Genomic DNA, 17,293 nt, shown 5'->3' with positions numbered 1-17,293 from the left:
CCAGTTCCTGGCTGTGCTGAACGATAGCAAGGGGCACGGCCTTTATCAGCACTCGCCGGGAGCTAGGGCCGGGAGCCAACTTCTTCAAACTCGGCTGCATGGCAATGGGTCGCGATGCCCCGGACGGCTGCGCACGGCCCAGCGCTGAGTCTGAGAGGGGAGAGCACCCCCTCCTGAGTTGCCCCTGCACCAAAGCACTAGCTTTGAGGGTAGCACTAGAGCTGGGTCTTTTTTTTTTCTTTTCTTTTTTCTTTGCAAAGAGTAAAGTTACACCCCCCCGCCCCCCAAAAGTGCATTTTTCAGGGCACTGAAACTATTCGTACATTTGGGTTGAATTCGGCAAATAGTTTTGGCTGGAAAAAATGGTTGGTTTTTTTTAAAGTCTAATTAGATAAATTTCTGAATGAAACAATTTAAAAAAACATGTTTTGGTTTGAACACAGTGTTCAATCCAATGCACAAACAGTTATTTTTATTTTATTTTAATTTTTGCGTTTTGGCTTCAACCTATCTGATTGATTTTTTTTTTTTTTTTTCATGATTTTTTTTAGGAGGGGTCCTAAAATGACCAGTCATTTGCTCAGGGCTAATCAGCACTGATTGCAGCGGGAGAGCGCTCACTACTGAACCTCTCATCGCACTGGGGTCAGCGGTGACTGCGAGGGGAGAGCACCCCCTAGAGCCCCACTGGGGTCAGCGGTGACTGCGAGGGGAGAGCACCCCCTAGTGCCCCACTGGGGTCAGCAGTGACTGCCTGTGGTTCACCCTACTGCATTCCCCATAGCATCCCCCTTTCCACAAGTGATGGCCATGATCGCAGGCCACAATTTCTCCCACCGATGTCAATTAGAGGTGGCATTAATTAGGCCCTGGATGAAAGCAGTTGCGTAGCGTTGCTCTGAGTTATTGAGTAGCTGGCCCCACAAGCCAGCTGCACCTGGGCCCTGGGTGAACAATCCCCATAGGAGCAGCTGCCACGCTTCCACCCAGAGGTGGCTGCATTCTAATGCTGGGGGAATGATCCTTATCCATACAGCCTTAGAACCTATGATGCTGATTGTAATGTACTTTATTACGGAGTGACTCTGGATCGATGGCCAGGACCATTGCATGGTTCTGGCCCGGGACCTGGCATCCGTCTGACTCCTTTGCTCGCCATAGCTAAGCCCTGGCACCATTCTCCCCCTCCCCGCCCCCTGGGTGCTGGAGAGCACCGGGAGCAGGCAGCTAGCTGAGAATCACCTTTGACTGACTTCAGACTGAAACGGACCTGGAGCTTTAAATCAATGAGGCTCATTTAGAATCAGGGCAATGGAGGGACGCCGGTTTACACCTGCTGCAGATCTGGCCCCATTGGCTGCAATGGAGTGACACCAATTCAGGCCGGGGCAGGGGCGGATCTGGCCCCGGCTTTGGAATCAAAAAGAAGAGGGTTGTTATAGGAACAACATTAAAACAAGATGAGCCTGAGTCAAGTTTTCGAAGGGAAGCGCGTCGTTAATGGGGGTTGATTTGAAAGGGCAGCAGCGCAATCAAAATGAGAAATTTAATTAAAGTGAACGAGGCATTTTTTAAACCCCAGGTTTCCTCAGCTGGGCTGGCTCATATTTCCCAAGAGGAGCCAAACGAGGAGTCGTCCTATATTTGTCACCTTTTACGCTTGTGTGAGTTTCACCCGAGCTGGGGAGCGCCTTCACCCGGAGCTGCTGTGGAATTGGGTGCTACTTTGTACACAGCACTCTGACTGGAGTGACGGTCAAGGCACTTGGCTTAGTTAATGAAGTCTCGTACATGCTTCTGTCCACACACAAATCAGTCTGACTCCCATCAGCAAGCACTCACGACCCGGCTCCTAGGACCCTTCTAGAGCCCAAGTCCTGTTGCAACTTGGGTCCCAGGCCTGTTATTTTGCAGTGTGGACACAGCTGCAGACCCAGGTCAGAAGGGCTGCATGGCACAGAGCGGGCATGGCTCTGAGACCTGGGTCCAGCAATTGTAAAGCCAGGTTTCCAATGGAGGGTGGACGCCAGTCAAGCGCTAGCTTGGAAACAGTGTCCACAAGACCGGATCTGACATGCATCCCCATGGGGGGGTGCAGAGCTCTGCCAGGGGGTACATCGACTCATCTAGCTATTTGCCTGGCTTTACTACAGGCTCCATAAACAGCTCTAGTGAAGTTACAAACTAAAATTTCATAGGATGACTTGTTTATACTGCTCTATGTACTAGACACTGAGATGTCAGGACAATATTTATATTCCAATTGATTTGTTTTATAATTAGGTGGTGAAAATGAGACAGGAAGCCATTTGTCAGTAACAGTGTGGCTGGGACGTTTTTGTATTTTTCTGTCTGATTTTGTAAGCAAGTCGTTTTTCAGAGAGGTGAAACTTGGGGGTACGCAAGACAAATCAGCCTCCTGAAAGGGGTCTGGAAAGCTTGAGAGCCCCTGGTGTGGACATAGATTCTGATCCACAAAGTCACTCCAGATTTACACCAGGGTCTGGTCAGAATCTGGCCTGCCCAGACCTTTTAGCTACCTCTGTAACCCAGGCCTTAAGCCTAGTGATCAGTTTGTGCTAGGGAGGAGGCAAGCTAGATTATTTGCTGGTCAGGTTTGGTTAGGCACTGGCTGGCTTGGAATAAATCCAATGTGCAGAAGGGAAAGGAGGGGGAGATCTGTGGCTGGGAAAGAGGGGGGATCCCCCCCCCGGAGCTGACATCACTTCCTTTGCAGCCTGCCTCCTATTTAAAATCCCGCTGCCTGTCCTCAGATGCAGAGGCAGTGCCACTCGCACACGCGCGCGAAGGCTGCACCGGCGGGAATTCGGGCACGTTCGCTGGCCTTGGCTGACCAGCCGTTCTACGGCTGCCTCCCCAGCCCGTTCCAACCCACATCTGCAGCCCGCTTCGCTCCTGAGCTCCCAGCCCGCCTGGCTTTGTTTTATGCCCATCGCCAACAGCAGAATTTGGGCAGCTCTTTGGGACTCGCCACCCGAGCACCATGCTGACCTTCGGCCTCTCTGTCTTGCTCCTGTCCTGCTGGCACGGTAAGAGCCGAGCAAAGCAAGGCCCAGACTGGGATAGACACAGCTAGGTGGGTTTTCAGAAGTGCCTAGGTGAGTTAGGTGCCTGGTCTGCTTAGGTGCTTTTGAAAATCCCCTTTGGTGCCGAACTTTGCGTCTTAGATGCACAAATACCTTTGTAAATCTGCCCCCAAGTGCCTCTTCCATGCCCTGATGTCTTTGATCATTGTAAGTTTCCACTGTGCATTCTGGCTTGGGTCAGTCCTGCTTTCCCATTCTCCTGCCTTCTGGGGAAGATCCTGCGTGGGCTGGGACAGCATGTGGCCAATTTCTCTTTCCAATGGGGCTGGCGTGGGAAGGTGGCGATTGTTTGCCCCCTGGAAAAATGCAGCCCCCTGGTGGGATCTGCCAGAAATCCATGCTCCGTGCCATATGGGGAACATGCTGCATTGAAAAAAACACGCACGCACTCACTAGCAGCCTGGCTTTATTCTTTGGCTGGGGGTGTTCTGCAGGAGGAGCTCGGCTTGAAGTGGGACAAAGTCCTGTTTTACGCTGGGTGGCATCAAATGAAAGGCCGTCTTGGCAGCAGCCAGTGTGTGCCAAGCCCTGGGTGCAGAGGAGGTTTGAAGGATTTCAGCACCCTAGACAGCATCCCGCCCCTGTCATCTGGCAGAAGAATATCTGAGCTGCATCTTAAATATCCCGGCGCTCAAAAGGCTGCGCGAAATCAGCTCCCGAATTGTGAAGGGGACGGCTTCCCCGGCCATCTCCTGGGATCCTGCATGGTGGAGAATTTGCAATTAGTTGAAAGGTTTTAAGGCAAATCTGGATCGGGGCCTGAGGGGACTGGATCAGGGCAAGAAAGGGCTGCTTTCAAACTAGACATGCCGATATGAATCCAAAGGCCTGTCCAGTCATGGGGGAGTACCAGAGGGAAGGTAAGATTATGTGTGCAGCTCTCCGTGTATCTCTGTGCGTGCACAGATCTGTGTACGCACGAGCGTGTGCACATAGGGTGTACGGATGCCTCTATGCTTGGGTGTGTAGATCTGTACATAGGGGCTGGAACTGGGGGTGCTGCAGCTCCCCCTGGTTTGACGTGGTTTCCATCATGTGCTGGCTTTACAGTTTGGTTCAATGGCTCTCAGCACTCGCAACTGTACAAATTGTCCCTGCATCCCCGGATTGGTGTGTCTGGGGCCGCGTGCGTGAAGATCTGGGAGGGTGATTTGCACACCCATGTGCGTGCATGTGTGCCTGTGTTGCTAGATCTGCGTGCAGGGCCGAGGAACTTCCCCATGCAGTTGCCTTTGAAAGAGCGGCGCTCAGTTCACATCAATTTCTGCGGGGCAGACTTCACTTAGCACCCCCTGAGTCTTTCCCGGCAGTCTCCGACCAGGTCAAGGTCATTAAAAAGCCAAGGGCCCTCATTCTGTTCTCCTGCCGCCATCACCCCAGCGGCTGCTGATTTACCCCAGAATTGGGCCCAAGCTTTCAGGAGCAGAGCCCCAATTTCGGAGCTAGGTGGGCCAAGGTTTCCTCCAGCTGGATCCCAGCCACTTGCTTTCTCCATCCTTTTGTGCTACCTCTGGCATTACATAATATCATTATATAAGGCTGGCGTGTCCCTCGCTGCAGCCTCCACGTGCCGGAGCAATGGCTCCCCTTCTGCAGTCCATCATTTGGCCTGTGTGTGGAGTGGGGGGACAACCGCGGGGGCGGGGGGCGGATAGCACGCACCCTGGAGGGGTAGATTATCAATGCATGTGCTGGGGAAGGAGCACGCCCTGGGGGACTTGTGCATAAGGACGTTGTTAGATAGGAGGCGCCAGGTCCGATTTATCTGCATTATTATTCGTCTTTGCTCTGTGGCTGCTTTTCAGTAGGGGGTGAGGGATGCCTGTGGAAACAGCTGCTCTCCTCCAGCCCAGAGGTGGCTGCATCGCAGCGCTGGGTGAAAGATCCCTGTAAAAATAGCTGCTGTGCTCCAGCCCAGAAGTGGCTGCATCTCAGTGCTGGGTGAAATTATCCACGTATAAGGTTTCAGATACAAATGCTAGCAGGAATTGGACTCGGGTATAGACAGAGGGGCTGGGATGGAACGAACTGCCTGGCCGGCATTTGGTTATCAAAACAGAGCCTCGGCTAAAACCAGCTGGGGCACTAGCCTGCGAATCAGGAGAACAGGGTTCTCGGCCTGGCTCTGCTGCAGGACCTTGAGCCAATCACTTGCCCACTCTGTGCCTCAGTTTCCCCTTTTTGTGTCTATTTAGATTGCAAACTCTTCAGGGGAGGGACACTCACTCCGTGTCCATGGCTGGGGGGTCTGCTCTCGGTCAGGGTCTGGGCAGTGCCTGGCACAATGGGGGGCCCTGATCTCGGGCAGAATCCATGCTAGATCCAGCACAAGGAGGGCTCCCCTCTCTGGCGAGTGTGTGTGTGTGGAGGGGTCTGTGCAGCACCTGGCATGACTGGGGGCCGGATCCTGGTTTGAGCCTCTAGCTGCTGCTGCAAAACCCCTGATACTAAAGCAAAGATGCCCCCGGGGTCTGTGCAGCACCTGGGTGCCAAGGAGCAGCAGATGCTAGGGAGGAAGATGCCTGCAAGGGAGAATCTTTGTCCCAGCCACTGTGTGAACAGGGGCTGCCCTGTGCCCCACTCAGGGCTGGGGTTAGTTGCTCCATGTAAAAGGATCCAGGGGCTGCACGCCAATGCTGGGTATAGGAGATGGAGCGCTGAGGGGCCAGGCTATTGCAGAGGGCCCTATATAAGGAGGGCTGGGGGTAGTCCCCCACATTCTCAGCCCGAGGACCTGGGGGCAGCTAGAGTAGGAGAGCAGGGGCTGGAGGACACCCAACACATCAACAGCTCCTTTCCACCAGGGAGCTCCCCCAGGTGTAGTGGGAGGTCAGTATAATTCACCCCCCATGGAGATGAAATGACTTAGTCCAGGTCGAACTGCAAGTCAATGGCAGAGCTGAAAATAGAACCCAGTAGTCTTGACTGCCAGCCCCAACCCCACTGCTCTAACCACTAGACGACCCCCCCTCCCAGAGCTGGGAATAAAACCCAGGCGTCCTGGCTCCCAGCTCCCCCCACTCTAGCCACTAGACCCCCTTCCCCTCCCCTCCCAGAGCTGGGGATAGATCCCAGGAGTCCTGGCTCCCAGACCCCCCTGCTCTAGCCACTAGGCCCCACTCCCCTCCCAGAGCTGGGATAGAACCCAAGAGTCCTGGCCCCCCTCCCTGCTCTAACCACGAGACCCCACTCACTTCCCAGAGCTGGGATCGAATCCTGTGCTCCCTGGGGGCCAGGTTCCAAGCTGATTTGCCCCAGTGTAACTGTGATCGGTGCAGGGATTCTACCCTTGTGCTGTACCAGGGAATGCAGCTGCCTGCTGCCCTGAAACCTCCATGCCGGGGTCAGGCCCCCACACTCTTGCTTGGCCCTTTCCCGCACCCGCTGGTGCTGGGTCCTTGCTGGTGTCAGCGTCCACCTGCTGGGTGTCGTCAGCGGGCAGCCTGCCCTCCCAGAACAGCTTAGGGATATGCCCTGTGCTAAATGCAGGTAATAATAGTGGGCACCTGCTGCTGGGGCATGCAGCCCTTTACCACCTGCTCTGCCCCCGCCACAGAAGGGCACATTGGATCCACTCTGCAGAGCCATGGAGTGCCAGGGGGGGTCCGTGGGGGGGCGGGTCGGGGGAATTTTTTCCACCGGGTTTTGGATCAGGCCCTGAGGTGCCCGGATTTGCAAGCTGCATGGCACGAGCCCTGGTGCGTTGGCAGGTGCAGAGCATTTGAGGAAGGACGCGCCTCTGGCCTGGCAGGCCGGGGCCTTTGCAAAGCAGCTTCACCTCCCCTTGAGCCTCATCCTTGGGGGGGGCCGTGAGACTCCACCAGCGTCAGCCTCCTTTGGCCACAAGGAGGCGCTATTGTTATTCCACAGCTCTGACTCCACAGTGACCTTACCGGTGCGTGATGCAGCCCCCTCTAGTGGCTGGTTCACATATGAGGATAACAGCCTACCGCTGCTAGCAGCTGATGGGGCTAATCCTTTCATTCAAACGTAAGAGACCGGTGCTTTTAACAAGGAAGAGGGTTCGATTCCCACGGATGTGCCATCAGTGGGAGGTCTGTACTCTCTTTTCTTTTCTTTTCTTTTTCTTCCCCCCCCCCAACCCCTTTATTTTCCCCTCATTGTTCTAAAAGCAACACATCTGTCTGCCTGCAAACCCGCCGGCCTTCAATTACTCAGATTGCTTTGCTTTTCTCTAAGAAACAAAAGCCTGGTCGTTTATTTTGCCCGAGACCTTGCTGTTCTGCCAGCAGCCCCTGCGGGGACCTCATTAGAATGATGGTGGTGATCACGCAGCCAGAGAAAGGAGCTTTTCTCTCCCCTGCGGTGGCAGAGCCTGGTGCATTAAACCTGCGTGAGGTGCAGCTGTTTCAGGAGGGAAAAAAGGAAGGGAACAAAAACAAAAAAAAAGGAAGGGAAAGTAATTGGTGTCTGGAGGGTGGTTAGCATCGGGAAGGCAGAACCACCGCGTAGGTTTGATTTACCTTGCTAAGCGAGGGGTAGGTAGATAGGAACGGGTTTTTTTCCACCTCGATCATCAGCTGAGCCCGGATTCCCCATGCCATTAAGCACTCATGAGTTGTGGGTCTGTAATGAATGACCCTGCGAGGGAGGCTGATCTAGTGGTAGGGGGTGTGACCTCACGGGGAGGCCTCCTCTGGGTATGTCCACACTGCAACCAAAGGTGTGTTACTAACTTGGGCTTCAGTTCAACCCCAGATTCCCCCACAGGCGTTGATCAGAGCTAAAAGCTGCATCCGTGCCTCGGTTTCCCCTCCCGCTTGTTATCAATATAGCCTGTGAACTCTTTATTCTCTCTGTGTGTCTGCGCAGTGGCTAACACAACAGGGCCCTGGCCTCACTCTAGGTGCTACCCTAATACACGTAATAAGTGATATGATTGTACGCTTTATTTATGTCCCGCGCAGTTCATGCACAGATCTCAAAGCTTCAATGGGTTAGAACTTGCATCCCACTTTTTACAGGTGGGGAAACTGAGGCACAGAGCAGGGCTGCGACTTGCCCCAAAGCCACCTAGCCAAGTCTGTGGCAGAGCTGGAAATAGAACCCAGGCATCCCTGCTCCCCTGTCCCCACGGTTCTAACTCCTAGACCTCCCTCCCCCTCCCAGAGTGGGGATTAGAACCCAGGAGTCCTGACTCCCAGCTCTCCACCCCCTACTCTAATCTAGTAGGCTACAACCCTCTTCCAGAGAGTGCCTGTCTGATCCTGGACAAAGTTTTTAAAAAAAATTGTGTGCCTCAGTTTCCCTTTCTTTGAGTTGTCTATTTAGATCATAAGATTTTGGGGGCAGGGACTGTCTTTTACTATGTGTCTGTGAAGCACCTCGCACAAGACAGCCCTAGTCTCAACTGGAGCCTCTAATGAGTTACTGCAATACCTCTAATGACAAAAACACCCTGGAAGTGGTAGAGAGACTATATTCTAGCGATTGGATTGCTGACTAATAAAAGCCCGTAATAATATATTGCCTCATCTCTTTTATTTTGCAGCCGATTCACTGCCATTGTCCACCCCACTCTCGGAGGAAGACGAAAAGGTAAGAAAAAAAAAATACAGGAAGGAAGAAAAAGAAAACAGACCAAACCAAACTGAAGTGAACAGTTTCCACTTTCCACTGAAGTGAACAAGATGCCTAACGGGGTTAAATTGGGGTCCCTGCTTCAAGAACAGTCCAGTAGAGAGAGCTGGGACACAGGACACCTGGGTTCTTTCCCCAGACCCGTGGGGCCTCTCTCTTTGTGCATTTGTCTGTCTTGTCTGTTTATGGTGTTGCTAACTTCAAACATTCAAAACTCACGAGATTTGTCTTAAAAATCATGAGATTTTTTTTTAACTAAACTTTCAGCTCCTTTGATTTACCTTGTGCTGTCTGAACGGTGTAAGGGTCACATGCTCAAGGCTTTTCCCTAAAACCAGGCGGGTTTTTTATTTCCTGAAAATTGGCCTAGAACAAAAACACTTGGGCATATTTAGTGTTGACACAAGAAGGCTGAGAGGGGACCTGATAAGTCTTCCAATAGGTTAAGGGCTGTTATAAAGGAGACAAGGTTCCATTTTTCTCCATGGCTGCTGGAGGTAGGACAAGAAGCAATGGGCTCAATCTTCAGCGGTGAGATATCAGGACAAACTTTCTAACTCCCAGGGGAGTGAAGCTCTGGAGCAGGCTCCCAAGGGCGGATGTGGAATTCCCGCCACTGGAGGTTTTTAAGAACAGGCTGGACAAACCCTGGTCAGGGATGGACTAAGTTTGCTTAGTCCTGCCTCAGCGCAGGGGGCTGGATACAATGACCTCTCATGGTCCCTTCCAGCCCGATGTTTCTATGATTCCATGAGATTCTGAGGAATTCACGTGATTCTAGGATCTGGGGCTGGCGAGAAATCAGCAAATATCTCAAGAGTCGCACGAAATTCTCGAGAGTTGGCAACACGCCTGGATGCTGTTAGGGAGGAGGGGGTGATTGTGCAATGCCTGGCGTGATGGGGGCCTGATTTGGGCTGGGGTCTGTAGGTGCTACCGTAACACAAATAATTCATAGCAATTCTCCCCCATCGCCTTCCTCTTTCTTCTCCCCTGCGCCACCGAGTGTTCTCAGGTGCATATGGGCGTCTATAAGGCGTGAGAGGTAGCATGAGCGAGTGGATGGCACATTGGAACAGGACTCAGAAGATTCGTGTTCTCTTCCTGGTTCAATTTGCTGGGGAAGTTGTGGTCCAGCTGCGTGCCTCAGTTTCCCCACTTTAAAATGGTGGTAATGATGCTGGCCTCCTTTGGAAAGGGCTTTGAGATCTGCCCATGACAAGCGCTAGGGCAGTGGTTCTCAACCAGGGGTCTGGGGGGTCGCAAACTGGTTTCAGGGGGGGCTGGCATTAGACTCTCTAGGGCCCAGAGCAGAAAGCCAAAGCCCCACCACAAGGGATTGCAGCCCAGGACCCCGAACCCCACCACCGAAGGCTGAAGCTGAAGTCTAAGCAACTTAGTTTTGCAGTGCCCCCTGTGATGTGGGACCCAAGCAACTGCCCTGCTTCCTACCCCCTACGCCACCCTGGCTTTTATATGCAGAAAAGCAGTTCTTGTTGCAGAGCTGGGCCATGGAGTTTTTATTGTATGTTGGGGGGGGCTCAGAAACAAAAAGGTTGAGACCCCTAGGGCTCGGGATTATTATTTATTAATAACACTGATTATGTCGGCTCTTTGTTCACGATGCCGCATAAGTCTCCACACAGCCCCGGCCAACATGGTCAGGACTTGGGCTGCTGCAAAAATTTAGAACGCAATAGTTTCCCATCGGAAAACAGGGTTTCCTCTCAAGTGAAATTCTCTCTGGGAAAAGATCCATTTTGGCCGCATTTTTCCAGCCGGGAAATCGGATCATTGCAGGTCAACACAGTGCCTCATGGGAGTTGTATGCTTTCATCCCCCTCCCACACCCCATTCTCCTCATGAACCTTACTCCCCAGCCAAACTACATCGCCCATGCTGCACTGTGGTCAATTCCTAAAAAAGTTTTGGGTTTTGGCCTTATCAGGAGAAAGAAAAAAAACAACCAGCATTTCCCACTGTCCTGGATTCCTGGGATCTGGGCTTTCCTTTCTTTCCAGCTGCCGTTCTCCTCTGCTTCCCTGCAGAGCGGTGCTGGAAATTGCTAAGTCAAAGTCTCAACCATCGGATCTATCTTCCGGCTCCTCCGCTCACCCGCGTTGATTCAGGCTGGTTCTTGGTTTAGCTGTCTGATTCCAGCTCAGACAGAGCAGGGGATGGTTCTGCTAGCCCCTGGTTCCTGGCGGTGCTCAGTGGATGGCCATACGAACGCCACAGGGAACCTGAGGCATTCCGGTGGCTCGTAAAAATATAACCTCCGTTCATTGCAGCCGTGAGACGGCACTCCCGTTTTCTGATCATGCTGGCCCTGACCGGTTGGAAGTTGACAGCCACGGGAGAGGTGGTGAAACCCCGGGGGGGAATCTTTGGTGTGTTGTCACTGTAAACCTAAACTCACTCTTACCACCCCCCTGGCAAGGTCATCAAATGCATCACAGAAGTTCTGGCTGACACCCTGTCCAAACCTAGCCCGGTTCCACTCGCCAGCGACTGCCTGAAGATCCTGAAAGAAGGTGAGTGCCCCGGGATGTGGCCGTCGGCTCCTGGGGAAAGCGGAGCTGGATAGAGATCCAAACACCCCACATAGCTCAGCAAGGACTCAGTCCCATCTGTGATGGAACAGACTTAGAAGGCAGCTCCTGATTGCTCTCAGATTCCTCTGGGCTGCCCTGGGAGCAACCAGGGGCCTTGGTGGGGATGGGTGGGAAAAAGCTCCCTGAGACTCTCCCCTTAGCAAGTGATGTGGAATTGGAGTAAGGGGGTGGATTGGGGGCATGCCCAGAGTGCACTGCACCATGGCTATTCTCTGCCCCCAGGACCCAGAGGTGGTGGAGCACGAGTTGGTGGTGGAGCTCTAAGGCTGCCCTGATGATAAGGACCATGCAGGACCCAGGACACGGGGAGGGCAAAGGGGGTTATAGTCCCCTCCCCCTACTTCTACCAGAAACACTGGGAATCTGACTGTAATTGGGGACCAGCTTTTCATGCTATGTGTGTACATCACCTGGCACTGCTCAGAGAACTCGGGGCATTACCTTAATTCACTTAGTTAATCTCCCCCCCAATTACCTTGCACTCGGGACAGGTTTTCCCACATGTCTCTTCACGAGACGGTCCTTGCGGGTGAAAGGCAACTCAGTGATACCAGCGCACGTGGCTGCGGCTTGTTCCTAGCCCACGACCGGGGCAGATCGTTTGCCCAAGGGCACCAACTGGGCACAAGCTCATGAAGGGGGTTCACCTGTTGTCTTTTCCAGACGAGCGGGTCCTGGCCATGCTGCACCATCACTACCTGCTGAAGGAGTTGAAGGAGCTGGTCCATGAAGGTACCTGCCTTGGCCCCCATCCCAACCACCCTGCACGAATTACAGTGACCGCATGAGGAGTCAGGACGCCTGGGTCCTATTTCTGGCTCTGTCGCCAACCTGGATCTGGAAAATAAGTGGCAGCCTCTAGAGGGGAAAGGCTCCATATCCCATTCTCTGCCCCCTCTGACTCAGCCAGCCCCCCCCACCCTGGGGCCAGATCAGAGCCAGCACCCCGTAGATGGGAAAGGCCCCATGCCCCTGCCCCGCTGAGCCACCCAGACCCCCTACCCTCTGGCCAGATCACAGCTGGTGCCCCCTAAAGGGGAAAGGCCCCATGTCCCATTCCCTGCCCCCCGCCCCCCGAGCCACCCACTCTCCTGCCCTGGGGCCAGATCAGAGCTGGCGCCCCCTAGAGGGGAAAGGCCCCATGTTCCTTCCCCACCCCAAGCTAGCCAGTACCCCCTAAAGGGGAAAGGCCCCATGTCCCATTCTCCGCCCCCAGGTCAGCAAGTTTCCCCACCCTAGGGCTGGATCAGAACCGGCACATGCGAGAGGGGAAAGGCCCCTGGCTCCCACTCCCCAGCTCCTTGAGACAGCCAGTCCCCTGCCCTGGGGCCGGATTGGAGCTGGCACCCCCTAGAGGGGACGCCAGTTTCATCCAACCCTAGTGCGTGTGGGGGGAACCTGGCTGGGGGGAATCAGGGAAAGGGATACAGGGCATTAGGGCAATATCCCATTTTCCACCACTCCGAGCAGAGAAGCCAAGGGAGAGGTGTCTGGAGAAGGGGTAGGGCTGGGGCACCTGGACGATGGGGGACCAGGGTGCATGGGCAGTTTGTGGACACAGGCCTTGCTGTGCGAACAGGGTCCCCCAGCCTGTGTCCACCCATCCCCAATGGGGTCGGGACTGCCACGAAGTGGGAACAGCTCACTGTTCTCCTCTCTGCCCCTAGAAAATGCCCACCACCACCCGAGCCGTGGCGCCTGGCACGAGCCAGAGGAGGGCCCTGTGGGGGATGAGCTGAGAAAGCAGGACGAGCCCCTCCAGCAGAGCTCGGCCGCCTCCGAGATGGTGGAGGAGAAGGAGGGCGAGGCCCGGAAGGAGGAGTATGAGAAGACGGAGAAGATTGAGGAGAAGGTGAAGGAGGAGAAGGTCTCGCACGGGGAGGACAGCACCCAGGTGGAGGAGGAGGCCAAAGAGATCCTTGAGGGAGAGGAAGAGGAGGAGGAGAGGAAGAGGAGGCACGAGGAGGTGAGGCGGGCGTTGCCCAAGCTGCGGGAGACCTGGGGCCCCAGGGCCAGCAAGAAAACGGGGCCGCCAGCCAAGAGGCACTTCAGCCAAGAGGACAGTTCAGAGGAGGAGCCGCCGTACCACCATGGAGGCCGGCACCACGGGGGGCTAGAGGACTGGGAGGAAGAGGAAGAGGAGGAGGAAGAGGGAAAGCGATCGGGCCCGGCCCAGCGGAAAGGCGGCCCGGCCAAGCGGATGGCCGAGAAGGCCAGTGATGAGGAGACGGCCCAGTTTGAGGCAGAGGAGAAGGGCGTTAAAATCTCCAACTCGAAGAGCCACCTCCACGGGGACAGGCAGCTGTGGAAGGAGGGGGAGGAGCACCACAGCCACCGCCACAGGCCGCCCAGCCACGCGCTGAAGAAAAGGCACCATGAAGATGAGGTGGGACACCTGAAGGGCAAGCACTGGGGCCACCAGGAGGAAGAGGAAGAGGAGGAAGAGGAAGAGGAAGAGGAGAGGGAGGCCAAGAAGGACAAGGTCAGCGCTTAGTCCTTTTCCATGAGCTACATGGCTAGTGATCCTGGGGGTAGCCTCCAGCCTGGGAGCCTGCCAGCTCTCAGGACTGAGCAGCTGAAAGCCAGGAGGCGGGTAGCTAAACAGCCTTTGTGCCCATGAAAAAAAATCTCCCCTGCATACCCCCAGCTCCCATGGCCTTGGGGAGCCCCGAAGGTCTGGCCCTCCCTGGGCAGAAAGGAGCCGGCTGGGAATTTTTCAATGGAACGGCCCAGTTGCCACCCCAGTTTTGTCAGGGTCCCAGGAGGGAATTTGTGGTCAGAACCAGGGGACGCCGTGCCCCAGCATCAGTACCCAGTGGCTAAGGCCACCAGCTGGCATGGGACAGATCCAGGTTCGAGTCCCTGCTCCAAATCAAGCTGAGCAGGGACCAGGTGCTGGGTTCTTCTGCGGTGGGGCTCTCCCATTTTTCGCTAAGCGCCTCCCAAGATCTCTATTTCCTCCTCGTGACGAACCTTGCAAAGTTTCCCACCTGGCTCCACAGCTGCAGGGCCAGCTGGGTGGAGAGGAGACGGGGCAGCCCGCGGCATTGCAAGCATGTTGGGGTCAGTTGGGCCTCCTCGCTCCATCCTCCCCCCACCCATGGCCATGTGGACGATTGGCCCAAACGCCCCTGCACTCCCAGCACTGGGTATTGTGGGATAGGTGCTGTGGGGATCCCATAATGCACCTGGGCAGCCAGAGGTGCAAAGCCCGGTTTTGGGGGGCGATAAACGAAAGGCCTGGTGGGTGGTAGGGATGAGCCCTGGGGGGGCCCCCCATCCTCACGGCCTCTCGTGCTTTCTCTCCATCCAGGAACGGGAGCTGGAGAAGCTGGAAGAGATAGAGCATGCGCTGAAGAAGGTGGCGGAGAAGCTGCGGGAGCTGCGGAGCGGGTGACCTCCCCAGCCCCCTTAGGGGAGCGGGGAGCCGTGAGAGCGGGACAAAGGGGCAGCTGCCCCTTTAAGAGTCATCCCCCCCACCCCGGCACCCCCCCACATGTGCTTTCTCTGTATATATCCCTCCTCTTCTCTCCCACTTGGCTGTGGACTGTTATCAAAGCCTCGGAGCTTGTGATTTTCTATCTGCTCCCCCCGCCCCCCCACATCAGGGACCCAGCACAACCTGAGGCCCAAGGAAAATAACTAACCCACCAACCTACTCTCCCCACCCACTCCATGCAAGAAACGTCCCTCCACAGCTACGGAGGGCGAGAGATTTGCGGGGGGGGCACCCTAGATCTCAGCAACTGTGCTGCTCTGGGGGTACCAAGTGGGTAGGAATGTCCCCTGAAAACTACCTGCAGCTGGTGTGGTATAAAGGGTGAATAGCCACACTGCGCTGTGGCTAATCTCTGCCCCCCAGGCCCCATAGGGGGTGGTTATGGGGCATCACCAGAGCACACTGTGGTGTGGCTATTCTCTGCCCCACCTCCACCCCCAGGGCCCAAGAGGGAGGAGTTTATTTCACTTTTGGCCTCTTGTTTAATGCAGACCCCCTATGGGGCACCAAAGAAGGGATAGAAAGAGCGGACCCTCCGGTGCCAGGGCGGGAACCTGCCTGGCTCCCCACCCACTGGGCAAGCCGGACTCTGACTGTTAACACGCAGCCTTGTGGGACCCAGCGGCTCTGCGTGGTCCTCAAAACCTCGGCTTCCCTGACCCCTCCGCCCCTGACACCCAGCCATTGCTTTGGGGTCAGCTCTGCCCACCTCCCAAGGGGTCATTTTCACCAGCAGCCAGACGGGCTCAGTCTGTTGGGCCCAGCAGGAGGCCTGGAGGTGGAGGGGAGATGGGGGGAGGCAGCCGCAGTAGCACCAGGAAAGCCGAGGGGCAGGGGGCCTGCATAGCAGTGGGGGGGTCAGCTGAAGAAGGTACAGCTGACATGTACCCAGCTGGCCTGGCTGATGAGGTCAAGGCCCACGGCTCTGTGCATCTGTCCCACCTGGGCTTTCCCGCGCCCATCGCCCCGGTGGGGAGGTGCTGGCACCGGATCCCGCCTCGGCGAAGGGGGCCGCTGAGTTTCCACTGCAGACCAGGGGAGCGAGGTGTGATTAAGGGGGGAGGAGTAGGTCAGTGGTTTCAGCATTGGCCTGCTAACCCCAGGATTGTGAGTTCAATCCTTGAGGGGGCCATTTAGGGATCTGGGGCAAAAACTGGGAATTGGTCCTGCTTTGAGCAGGGGGTTGGACTAGATGACCTCCTGAGGTCCCTTCCAACCCTGATATTCTATGATTCCTGCTGGGCTATAGACAGGGACCCAGCCTCTCCTGGCCCGGGATGTGACGGGGGGGAAGGCCTGCAGCCCCAGAGGTCGGTCACATACAGCTCATCACTCATAGAAAGGCGAGGTAGTTAGGAGAGGTCTCTTTGCAAGCAAGAAGACTGAGCTGGTCTGACCTGAATGTCCCCCAAGCTGTCCCACCCTCAGAGCCTGGAGACTTCTAGAGACGTCAGAGAGGAGACAGGACGAGTTTGACCCCAGAAATGTCTGTAAGGGTTTACTCTGTCCCACGCAGCAGGAACCCACCTCCTGTTGCCCCGTAAGTACAGGCCTTTGCTGCGGGAGCTTGGCAGGCTGCAGCAGTAGCCTGATCCTCGCTGGGGGGTGACAAAAAACAGACACGTCCTGTATGTTAGGCAGGGGATGCAGAGAGAAGCCTATTGTATTAGCTGCAGGGGTCTTTCTCACTCATTCATACACACACACTCCATCCATGGGTAACACAAAGCAGTGGTTACGTTCCCTAGCTACATTCCTAAAGCAAGATCTCTCGGACCTGGCCCCTCTGGCGGCCCCGATCCTCCAAATCCTGGTCTCTTGGGCTTTTCACTTTACGTTTTTTGCTGATTTCTCCCCCCATCTCCCATTCAGGCTGGAGGACTCTCTTCCCCCGGCACCCTCCCCATAGGCCATGAGTGCATCTCTTGCGGTTGCCAATGCTGTGTAGCTGCTTGGTGGCCTGGTCTATCAGGTGTTGGGGTTTTGGGGGGTTTGTTTTTGTTTTTTTTTAAATCCCTGTCTTTGTGTAGCCAGCTCTGTGGACCAATAAAGCACAGTGAAAACCAGACTCCGACCCGCCAGCTTTCCTTCGTGTTGTGCCTATTTCAATGCCGGGGTTTTCACAGGTGCCTGTTCCGATCATGCGAATGGGGGTGAACGGCATGTTGCAGTGGGAGTTTCAAGGCGTGATAGTGGCAGAACGAGGGTTAAAACAGCCACTGGAGATGTGGGTTCAGGATCCTGCTCTACCCACAAACTCCCTGTGTGACCGTATGCCAGGCTGACCCATGCCTCGGGTTCCCCAGCAGTACAGTGGAGATAAAAACCTTCCCCCGCCTCAGCAGGAGGTTGGAAGGATAAGTACATTGACAATGGTGAGTTACTCAGATACTGTGTGATGGGAATACCTGAGATCTGCTCCGGCCACAGGCTTCTTGTGTGACCTTGGACAAGTCCTGGCAGCTCTTGGG

The 17,293-nt window shown here is 55.2% G+C and overlaps 1 protein-coding gene across 1 annotated transcript; it reads left to right on the top strand.

Annotated features, from left to right (window-relative positions):
* The first annotated feature begins 2,752 nt into the window (after positions 1–2,752).
* CCER2 (coiled-coil glutamate rich protein 2) lies at positions 2,753–16,890 on the top strand. The gene is made up of 6 exons (XM_038381069.2): positions 2,753–3,050; positions 8,620–8,666; positions 11,149–11,242; positions 11,987–12,055; positions 12,991–13,805; positions 14,637–16,890. Exons 1-6 carry the CDS (start codon positions 3,005–3,007, stop codon positions 14,718–14,720), a joined length of 1,155 nt encoding a protein of 384 aa, XP_038236997.1. The 5' UTR covers positions 2,753–3,004; the 3' UTR covers positions 14,721–16,890.
* The last annotated feature ends 403 nt before the right edge of the window (positions 16,891–17,293 follow it).

Source organism: Dermochelys coriacea, chromosome 23 (genome assembly GCF_009764565.3).
Source record: "Dermochelys coriacea isolate rDerCor1 chromosome 23, rDerCor1.pri.v4, whole genome shotgun sequence".
Taxonomy (NCBI): Eukaryota; Metazoa; Chordata; order Testudines; family Dermochelyidae; genus Dermochelys; species Dermochelys coriacea.
The sequence above is the reverse complement of the archived record's forward strand: the minus strand, read 5'-3'. Positions and strand labels throughout refer to the sequence as shown.